The sequence below is a fragment of the Alligator sinensis genome, unplaced genomic scaffold (assembly GCF_000455745.1).
Source record: "Alligator sinensis unplaced genomic scaffold, ASM45574v1 scaffold528_1, whole genome shotgun sequence".
NCBI lineage: Eukaryota > Metazoa > Chordata > Crocodylia > Alligatoridae > Alligator > Alligator sinensis.
In genome coordinates this window covers 3908489-3919716 of record NW_005841846.1, presented here as the reverse complement: position 1 = coordinate 3919716, position 11228 = coordinate 3908489, and the positions used below count along the sequence as shown (strand labels likewise).

The 11228-nt window shown below is 40.0% G+C and overlaps 1 protein-coding gene across 13 annotated transcripts in view; it reads right to left on the bottom strand.

The window, feature by feature from the left end:
• FAT1 (FAT atypical cadherin 1) overlaps nucleotides 1-11228 on the bottom strand; it is a 165460-nt gene that overhangs the window by 7112 nt on the left and 147120 nt on the right. For all 13 annotated transcript variants that reach the window (XR_003094782.1, XR_003094783.1, XR_003094784.1 and 10 more), the window contains 8 exons: nucleotides 10304-11105; nucleotides 9394-9525; nucleotides 9124-9281; nucleotides 7872-8334; nucleotides 7255-7408; nucleotides 6852-6962; nucleotides 2484-3115; nucleotides 1766-1903 (listed from right to left, as the gene is read on the bottom strand). Coding sequence is in view for 8 of the 13 variants with exons in the window: in XM_025207664.1 (XP_025063449.1) it covers nucleotides 1766-1903; nucleotides 2484-3115; nucleotides 6852-6962; nucleotides 7255-7408; nucleotides 7872-8334; nucleotides 9124-9281; nucleotides 9394-9525; nucleotides 10304-11105 (2590 nt within the window). In the remaining 5 variants the exon portion in view is untranslated. The remainder of the gene's footprint in view (nucleotides 1-1765; nucleotides 1904-2483; nucleotides 3116-6851; nucleotides 6963-7254; nucleotides 7409-7871; nucleotides 8335-9123; nucleotides 9282-9393; nucleotides 9526-10303; nucleotides 11106-11228) is intronic.

The following is an 11228-nucleotide window of genomic DNA, read 5'->3' as shown; positions in this document are numbered from 1 at the left end:
TATATAAAAAATGCGCAACTTTACAGATGGCACTAGGATTTGTGTGTAGGTATCCGAGACCAGATTTGGTTTCAGCGATTCTACTGATTAAAAAAGCCTAACAGAGGCATTAAGGTACATTCTCTAGTTACTAATATGGCATAAAAGAAGCATTAATGAGAGACTAGTGATGTTTCTTTTATGACAGGTTTTCAAAGAAATCACTTCGAGTGGCAGAAGTTAATGATATACTGCTCTTTTAAAAAGGTGGGCAAGGTAAAGAAAAGCAGAAAATTGGATGACTACAGTTCTGGTGAAAACTCTTCTCAGTGAGGGTCCAAACTTGCCATTTCAAGTGTAGAACTTTTACTGAAGCCCTTGGGTATTCAGTGTATGCCTCAGGGGCAGGATGAGCTGTTAGTTTGACTACCATAATACTTTCACATGCTTCCTTGCCTGAAACAATCAATGTCTCTTTACATTTCTTAACTCTCTCCTCTATCTTTATACATTTATTTTCCTGTTAACATGAGACTGAAATTCCATGTAAAGATAGGTGGAACATGGGAGAGGGGTGTGGGAAGGAAGTGGGGGACATTTTATACAACATATACTACTTTTTAAAGAATACAGACCTTGAAAAAAATATGTGAAACCTATGGGTAAAATGTTCAGAGCTAGAGAAGCAGCTCACGTGCTATTCACTTTACTTTTACCATACTACTCAACAAACACAATTTCATCTAATAAAAACAAATAATTCCACTCTAGTAAGAAGTAGAACCTACTTTGTTGCTAAGTAATTAAAGGAAGCTCAAGGTGATAGCATACACAAAGCTAAGAAGCAGGAACTGGAATAAGGAGTCAGGACTTTTGGATTTAGTAACACATTGAGGAAAGATATACATTTAGGAAATGGGTCAAATAGTTTTTCTTGCCTTTGCAAAAAATGAAAATCTTCTAACATAAATGTTTTCATGTAAAAAGAAAAAAGTGTTTGTAATTTGAATTAAAATAAAATCAAGGTCCCAAATAGTGAAAAACAAAGACTGAAAATTAAGTTCACTGTATTTTTTGGCTGCCCATCCAGACAATATATTTTATTGATTTTTTTCCTTTTCAATGCATTGGCTTCATTTTGATGTAGAAATTTTGAATGTAGTACATTCATTCCTCATCATGGCGAACACCAAGTAATTATCACTGACTACTATAATAAAATCCATTTTGTGCACTTCCTTCATTACTAAAGTAATCAGACTTACAAGCAGTCCCTTAAACTCTGCTCTCACTCAGTACTGATCTGATCCATATGGGAGCTGAGTCCGCAGCAAGAAAAAAAAGGAAAAATAAAACTGTAACACCAAAAAGATTTACGGAAAGCTGAATGTAAAAACTAAAAGAACATTTGTGCAGAGGCTATTTTTTTTAATGGTTGGAGTCTAACATAAACCTGTAGCCAATGATTATATATGTTCAAACTGCAGAATCTTCTGTATCTAATAACAGCTTCTAACACCCAATGCTGAATGTTTATTGTTAGTATTTTGCAGTGAAATAATACTTTGCATTTCATATTGAATATTTTTGTCAGGTGAAACTATTTCATTTACATAAATCCAGGAACAAACTTCTATGTAAATATATAAATATATTAAACAACATATATTTACTACATACTATATTTCATATAATCACTTTTGATACAAGTAATTATGTATATATTATATTTATTGATAACAAGTAGGGAAGAACAAATGAACATAAGCATTTATGCCTTACATACCATTGTCATCGCACGATTCAGACTGGAAGGAACTAAGAGACTGAACTTCAGACATGCTTTCTCTAGCACTGTAAGGATGAGAGGCCTTTTCCTCCAGAGGCTTCTTTGAAAGGCAAGGATCAAGATCTACTACTTTGGCTGAAAGCAAAAAGAGTTGAAAAGTCAAATGATTAATGTACTCTGGATTGAACACTCTCTACAAAAGGCAATGCTCTCAGAAGACTCACAATATCCTTGAGAAAAAAAAAAAACCAGACTGAGACGACTTCCACAGCAAATAAAATGCATCTCTCTAGACTGTTACTATCAGCGACTCATCTTGTGCCTTTAGTGTTTATGACAAAACCTAAGGGTTTGGACAGCCAGAGCGATTACACCTATCTTTAAATGTTTTGATTAAACTCTTTAAGTCTGTCTTCTCCTGCACAAATGTAAATGAAAGTAAATGATTGCAAATTTAAAGTTGTGTGTTCTGGTTTAAGATTACAGCAGTTATACTAGTAAAGAAACAGATGGAAATAAAGGATAAATCAGAACTTGCCTACTCGCCTCTTAAAATATGGCTTCAAATTACATCTGTCCACAGCCTCATTGATTTAAAAAAATTACCTAGATTTAAAAAGCATCTGCAAACAGTGTTTCAGAAAAACATTTGAAAACTCTGAGTTCTGAATACAATTGTACTACAAAGACATTTTAACAAAAGAAGTTTGCTTACTGTCATAGTCAAAATCCCAGCTAGGCTTCTGTATTGAATCACTGTCTGAAGGAGAGTTAGATGGAGGTGGAGGAGGTAAATTTGGGGCTACACTACAAACAGCCACAGCCTTTCGGTGTCCATGTACAGCATCTGGGTTAAAAGTACTAAATTCTGGATGCTCTGGAATTGCAGACCCCTCAAAGGAATTCCTGTCCAGATTGTTCCTGGAGTCACTTGGAATGCTTGGAGTATAAGAAATGGGACGAACAGGAACTTGGGGTGGGATGTCAGAATAAATGTTCTTATTCAATTTTGAATCAAAATACGGTCTTTGCAAGAAAGGTGTTGTTGTTGCCAAATGTTTATCTTCAGGTTCTGGCTGGTGTTTCTTCTTTCTGCTGATCACTTTGCGACAGATAACAAAAATCCCAACTAATAAGAAGATTACTGTTATGAAAACAATAATTCCAATTACTTCTGCTAAACTAATGTTCCAAGATGTTGAAATATATTTATTAAGAACAGTCTCTGCACAATGTTTTCCTCCATATCCATGGCTACAGTTGCAATTATATGAACCGTATGTGTTCTCACAATGGGCACCATGAAGACATGGATTTTCTATGCATTCATCAACATCAGCCAGGCACCTATCAGGAACAGAGCAGAGAAATTATAGTGAATATTGATGTAATTAATAGCCAAATGTGTGAGTATTTGACTACTTAGGAATTACAGATTTCTTTTTGTTTTTCTTAAAATACAGTGTTTACATTCTGGTGTGCAATATGCTATTTAAGTGCACTGTTATCTTGTACAATTGAGAATTGGAACAGCTATATATTTATTGCATTTCTTTTTTCCCTATCATAAAAATATGTTAATCTTTCAAATACTAGTGCTCCCCGTCTACCAGCTACATTAAGAAGGATATTTATCAATAACTATTAACCCAATATCTAGTGGGCCAAACTTAAGTGTGTATTTAAAGACATCTAGCTAATTCTTTCTGACAACAAAGCATTTCAAAGATGAACTGGTCAAAAATTCTAATTTTCAACTTATGCCATCACCACTGTTATGTGAATTGCTTTGCTGGTATTTGAACTAGATAATAAGACCACAAAGACCACAGCCTGTAAAGGCACGCACATATGTGAATCCTGTTGCAGTAGCTAAATCTTCTGTTGTAACCTTCATGATTCCTTATGTGCATGCACACTGCTGAACAAGTTATTGTTCCAATCATTTTGTGACTCAATGCAAACAATTTTTTACAGCCCTTGTTTGCCTCCTTTATTCATGATGAGGTGCATACTACTTTGCAAACAGCAGAAACAGACAGGTCTTAGGTGAATGGAGTAGGGAAGTTATAATACTTTTCTTACGAAGCCACTGCTTAATTATGTTTTGAGCAATTGGGTCAGAAGCAAATGAAAAACAAGAGGAATAAGGGAAAATGGCAGGAGCTTATTGAGGCTGCATACAGATTATACCCCAGGGCACTATATGCAAACATTCAAAATTACGTGCAGAAAAACTCAAAATCATGCAAAAAAAAAAAATTTTTTTTACAAATTAAACAAATGTACACTATTTTAATCTTCTTTAGAAATATTTGCAGGTACTTTGTATGGTCAGGGTGGATATGGGAGTATGTGTGGTTTGTGTGTGTGCGGGGTGGATATAGGAGTATGTGGGGTTTGTGGGAAGGTGTGGGTGGGTGTGTGGGGTTTGTGGGTGGGGTTGTAAAGGGTTGTGGTATGTGTGGGGTTTTGGGGGGAGGTTGTGAAGGGGTGTGTGTGTGTGTGTGTGTGAGAGAGAGAGTGGGGGGGTTGTAGGTGGGTCTGGGCCCCCACTGCTATACATCCCCTCCCCCATGGTGCACAGCCTCCGCCACTGGCGACTTAGAGGCAGCAGGCCCTCAGGGCACTCATGGCCGCGGCAGGAAGCCCCCCTCCATGGCACGCACCTCTGGCTGAATCTCAGGGCATGGATTTGGTCTGGATTGCTGGTGCGTACCTTTAAACCAGATCGGGTTGGCTCCATGACCACACGTGAGGCTTGCAGCACTGCAGGTGGGAACCATGTGCCATCAGGCTGGTTGGGCTCTTGCTTGCCTCCACATGTGGCTTCCTGCTGGAGTGCTGGAAGTCCCATGTAGAGGCATGGAGCTGGCTAGCCCGATGATTCATGGCTTCCGGTCCACATGCCATCGGGCCAGGCAGGCTCTGTGCCTCCACATGTATTGGAGTTGTGGAAGCCCCATGTAGAGGCACTGAGCTGGCTGGTTGGCCTGGCCCGGCCCAACAGCGTGGCCCATACCTACCCACAAACCCCATGCCTACCCTCACTCCTGCAGGCAAAAGCTACCTTTCCCACTTACCCAGCTGTCCAGTCACGCAGCTCTGTGCCTCCACATCATGGAAGTGGAGGCACAGAGCCCACTGTAGCTAAATTATACAAAATTATGCAATTATGCATGGTCATACCTTTTAAGTACAAAATTTCACAGGCAAGTAATTGCATAATTTCCCAGGGTATAACAGAAGTTCATTTCTATTAGAAGAAATTTCTTCCAGTGGAGAAATTGCCCGGAAGGTGGACTATACAAATATTCCTTCAGCCCCATGGCTGGAAAACTTCATAGGGAAACTCTCCATCCAGGGGGTACTAGAAGGCTGTTCCCTGGGCCACCTATAAATTGGGGAACCCATTAATTGATAGCCTGCCCTCTCTGCTGCCTAGGAAGGAGGCAGGCTGTAAGACAGCCCAGGGACAGTTCCAGCCCCAGAAGAATGCCCCACTCATCCTGCCAGTTACCTGAGTGGCAGAAGGTGGGACATTCTTCCATTGTGGGAACCCTCCTGACTCTTCCCTGCAGGAGAATAGTCCTGCTTTTTGTGCTTCTCCAGGCTAACCAGTTGAGGACTGGGAGAAGGGAACACTCAGCCACTGCGGCAAGGTTATGGGAGTCTTTCCACAGGGTCATGGCAGCCTGCCTTGCTCAACACTGCCCTGGGCTGACTTAGAATTGTGGGGGGTCAAGGAGGAAACATTTTACAGTGGTGGCACAGCTTTTGAGCCCAGCCACTGCACACAGCACCCCGCTTTGCTTTACTCTGCTCCAGGTGAGGTAGGCAGTGCAGGCAGCAAGGGGAAGCTACACTTGCTGGAAGCCAAGCGAGCAGGGCCTTTTCCCAAACTCTGCTCCCAGCACATCCAGCTTTTAAACCAACATCCCACCATCCATCTGAGTAGCGGGGGAGCAAGAGGAAACTGAAGGGGCTAGGAGCCAGGCTGTGGAAAGCCTCTCTGTGGCCAGCTCCCAGCCCCTCTGGTTTCTTCTTGCTGCCCTGCTACCCAACAGTGGCAGGATGGCAATTTATAAGCTGGCATCTGGGAGTGGGGCTCAGGTGTGCTCCCCACCACTCAGCTGGGAAGTGGGGCAGCAAAGAGGAGCCGTGGAAGCCAGCAAATGCCCCTACCTTTCTCTGAAGTCAGGCATTGCCCAGTTTGGGGAAGAAGCAGGGAGCGGTGGTCACTGTTCCCTTCACCTCCCAGGCTACAGGAAGGTGGGAAGTTGCCTCCTAAGCTGTCATACCTCCAGAACAGTTAAGCTGGGGGAAAGTGTGCAGATGTTCAGTCTCCCAGAAGACACTCTCCTGGAAGCAATTTTTATACTGGTCCCAGGTTATTTTTACTTCAAGATAAAAAGCCAAATGTCTGCACATTTTTGGCTTCTACCAGGCAAGCAGAGATTCTCCTAGTAGAAACTCAACATCTGTTCATAGCCTACTATAAAGAAAAAAAAGTCGCATGGCATTTTCAGTTTTCCATTAGGCATTAATTGATTAAAACCAGATCAGACAAAAATGCCTTTTTGGTTCCTGATGAAAAAATGATAGTGATTCTTTATTTGTGAACAAAGTTAAATACTAAAATACCAAAGCATCTTTCCTCTTCCTGATATTTAGAGGAATTCATTCCCTCCCAGCTGAAAAGGTAAAGAGAATCTTTAAAAACTCAATTTTCTTGTAGGACACTACATCAAGGTTCCCATGATACTGGAAGGGACAAAGCTTCCAAACCACTGCTTGGCATTGTGATATGCTACTGTGATAGCTCAGAAGGTTTAATATTCTGACTCAGTATACTGTGATAGCTCAGAAGGTTTAATATTCTGTCTCTGTTTTTATCATGAACAAATCTAGATACCCAAGGTGTACCTTAATAAGATATAACAAATGTGTACCTGGGTAAGTGCCTATTTTGGAATTATTAAGAGTGGAAACTACTCAGAAGAATTAATCTGACAGTATCTTGATGTAAAATTTCAGCTTTTGTTGTTGCAAAATGCTAAGTCAAATATAGAAAGTTGCCCACCTCTCTCCACGAAACCCAGTCTCACACTCACAAACTGGTCCATCCAAACTATCGATACACTTGCCATTGTTTTTGCAAGGATTGTCTTTGCAATATGGACCCAATTGACATCTGAAAGGAAAATATAAATATATTTAACTATTTTTCTTTCCCATAAATTGCACAAAAAAGTCTTTATCCTGTATAGTCGTGAGTGCCATCAACCTCAACTGACGTCATCGGATACAAGAGTTTTTAAGCCCACAGAGAAGCAGGCCCTAAATGACATAGGTATATAGAGAATCCATTTACTTAGGAGTTTCCTGGACAGTAGGACTGCAACAGCAAAAAAATATATATTGATATAATCAGCATAGCCAATTAATGTTAATAATCTATTTAATAATTAATGATGAAGGCATACCTTTGACCAGTGTACTGTCCTCTGCATTGGCAAACAAAATCATCACTGACAGGAATGCAAGAACCACCATAAAGACAAGGATTGGAGGCACATGGGTTGACGCTTACATCACAGTGGGTTCCCATAAACATAGGGCCACACTTGCAAAAATAACCTGAAATCAACCACACACAGAATGAAAAAAATGTGTCTGTCAACTTCAAAACATCTATCTTTCAAAATATTTCTCAAGTTTTAATCACACAGAAACAAGAAAAAAATAATACCATACTAGAGATTGTCAGAACATTTTGTTCAACATGAAATATTCTGTTGAGAAGAGCACTAGCCTAGGATTAGAGCTCTAGCCTGGGATGTTGCTCAACCCAGATCAGGCCTCAATTCTGAGCAATTTGAAATGAAAAAATGGGGTTTTGAATCAGGCAAAGCAGTTTCTTGACCCTGTATCACTGATATGCTAAACCAGTGTCCTAGCCATCCCAGAGAGGCACCCTGTTAACCCAGTCATGGCACTTCCTTTCATTACCCTAAAGAAAATGTTTTAAAAACTTCTACTGGTGCCTGTCTTGTTTAAGTCAGGGGACTAGAAAAGCAGTAGAAGAATGAGCAAAACTTACCTCCATTGGTCAGTGGATTACAGATGCCTCCATTCTGGCATGGACTGCTTGAACAACCTTCTATAGCAACCAGTAAACAGCCAGGAGAAACATCTACAGATTCTTCCATATGTGCATAATTTCGTGGGTTGCTGTTTAGTGGTAGTTCCTGTCCATTAAGTACAATGGAATCCATACATCCTCTGAAGCCATTGCTAACCTGTGGACTTCTGCCATGTCTTGTACCTTGCTGACGAATATGACCACCAAAAAATACATGACTGTCTAAATTTAGTGTTCGAAGAGTTCCAGGAGCAGTGCCAGATGCAGTATGTACCCTGTCCAGAACCAACCGGGCATAGTTTCCATCTACTTCAAGAGATACTGAATGCCACTGGCCATCATTAATCTGGATGCTCTGAACAGAGACAATACCAGGGCCACTGCCACAGTCAAATTTATACTGGAGCCTCCCGTGGTTGATCTAGGTAGGAAAAATAAAAACCAGAAACAAACGAGAAAAGGTCACATTATACTTCACTGTGTTTTGTTACAGTGAAAATCAAGTAGCACTGACATCTTAAGTAAATATGCTTAACATTTATGCCAGTGAGTTTTCCATTTATGTTAAGAAAACGACAAAGCATTATTAGTTGTTTGTTACGTTAAAGAAATGACAAAGCATTTTCAGATGCTGTTCATGGGGGTGGTTTATTGATGTTATATTTCAAACACTCTGCTGCTGCTGCTGCTGATTCACTGCGCATATGGCTCTTTGTTTGGCTTAATTGAAATGTGTGCTTTACTTTGTCTTTATTTTTCTCCTGGTGAAGGAAGTGACAGATTGTTAAAAGATTAATTAGTGAGCCTTTGAAGATCTGGGCTTCCCTCTTCAGTGTTCCCATTTGGGTGTTTAATTTTTAAGAATTTTTTTTCAGTATAATTTCTGAACACAGGCAGGGCCTTATTTTATGGCTGATAATCTTAGACAAATATGCTTAGAAGCTATCAGCTGTAAAAAAGACCAGATGATCAATTTTTATTAAAGAAAAGGAGTTATTGCATATTAGGAAACAAACAAACAAACAAACAACTTTTAACAAATGTTTGCTCTCTTTTGGGTACATAATGATAGGCTTCTTACTTTGAAAGCAATTCTTAGCTATAAGAATTCTACAGAGATAGAAATGATATACCTTACAGCCTAGCAAGAAAAGTATCCTTTAATTTGGCTGATCTGAAAGCAAATATGAAACAGAGCTTTGTACTATACCTCTAAGATACTATAGTCTGTTCCTCGGGCATACATGACAACTGCATGGATCGAATATGTTCTAAGTCTCATTGTGAGCTTCATTTCCTCTTTGTTTTCATTTTCCATGAGACGATATTTTACATAGCTGCTTCCAGTAAATGTCACCGATGAACCAACTAATATGTAAAAAGAAAGAAAACAAGTGAATGAGTTACCACAGGATTAAAACCAACATTTGTGTTGAAAGTACTACAATCTTCTCCAAAGAGTTTCAAAGTTAAATCTCACCAGGACATTGGCCAGGATTGCTACCATGGCAAACACAGGTATACTTTCCTTCTGTAGGATCTGGCACACATTCAGAACCTTCAGGGCACGGGTTTCCTTCACACATACTATTTGCTAGAGGACATCTCCCATCTGTAAAACAAAATAAGCATTTTAATGGCGCTCAATACCAGGCTACCGTTGGGCAACCAGAAGTTCGGGGAAGTGGCCAAGGGGAGTGCACTCCCACAGAATCTGGGGCCCTTGGGCTCATGTAGACATGGTGATTGACAGCAGGAGTGTGAGTGAGGGCTGATACAGCCCTCATGGCTGGCCATGCAGCCGCTTTGCCCATTGCCACTGCTGTGCCTGACTTATGCCCACCTGTGATGTAGCTGGAACCACATGCCCTGGCTGTACTGTTTTAGAAAACAATATTGCATTATTTCTTAAAGATCCACTGGCCAATCAACACAATCAGTACAATGGAGGCTCTAGGCCCATGTTTTGTTTGTATTACTCACTAGCTGAAGGCCAGGTTCATAGCACAGTATGGATGCTACATGAGTAATAATCTAAGCAACATCCAGGAGATACAAAGCCAGTGCAAAGCACCCACCTATGTTAAAGTGGGGGCAACTACCACTGCCTTATAATGGCCTGCAAAATAGGATGTTCCTTCTCATAAAATGAATGAGAATAACAATAATGATAATAAATCATCCTAGGGGCTTTACTGGGTAAGCTGTCAAAAAATGGTTAGTTTAAGTAAGATCTACTCCCAATACACTTTCCCTTTACTTCTTTATTTTGAATTAAATGGTGCAATAGTTCTAACAGTGGCTACAGTATATTTTAATGTTCTATGTTCTATTCCATTCTTTTGTGGGAAGCCATAGTCTTTATCTTCAGGGTAACACCTTTTCCTTACCTTGGCAAAGACAAACTGCTGCTCTGTGGTGACGTGGAGTGACAAAACTCAGCCTAGCTGTGCTGTGGGTTGACATGACATTTTCATCCACCGTGACTTTTTCTTCACAAAATTTCAAAGGACAATCGAGGCCTGCACAAAGTTTGTGGAAAACTTCAAGTATTCGGACTCCTAAAATCTCCTCAAGGTCAGCTACAGAGGAGTTTATTTTGTGGAGTAGACTTTTAATTTGGTGCAGGGAATTACTAGATTTCTCAACATGCAACAGTACATTAAGGCTTGAAGGAGGATCAGAGGGTTGGAGACTAATGATTTGTATGTCATTTCTTCTCACACCCAAGATGTTTCTTAAAGCTCTCTGAAAATTGCGCCAGTAGTCACCAATAAATTCTTCAGGAGCAAGATTTGCAAAGTGTATGGCAATGCTGCGGTTTAGTAATTCTTGTGTTATTTGTCTGATATGCACTGTAATGTCAGCTGCAGTAGTAAATTTTCCATCTGTAACGGTGACATTCAGGAGGTACTGTCCTACATCTAACCTTTTATGGGCTATCAGCTTCCCACCAGTGCTAGACACAGAGAACAGGGATTCCATCTTGGCATCCAGACTATATGTTAAAGTGTCATAAACATCCTGATCAGTTGCATGGATTTTCCCAATGACACCACCTGAATATTCTTCCCCAAAAGTTGTAATAAAGATTTCTAATGGCAGTATTGCTGGGGGATAGATGCTTTCCTCAATAACTCTGATGTCAATGTAAGCCAAAGATGAGAGTTGTGGTTTTCCATTATCTGCCACCTAATGGAAAATAAAGATATAATGAGTTTATGCTTTATCAAACTGGCTTCCAAGATAAATATTTGTACTGTATATACTAATATATCCTTTAAAAATGCTACATACACACACGTACTTCCTATA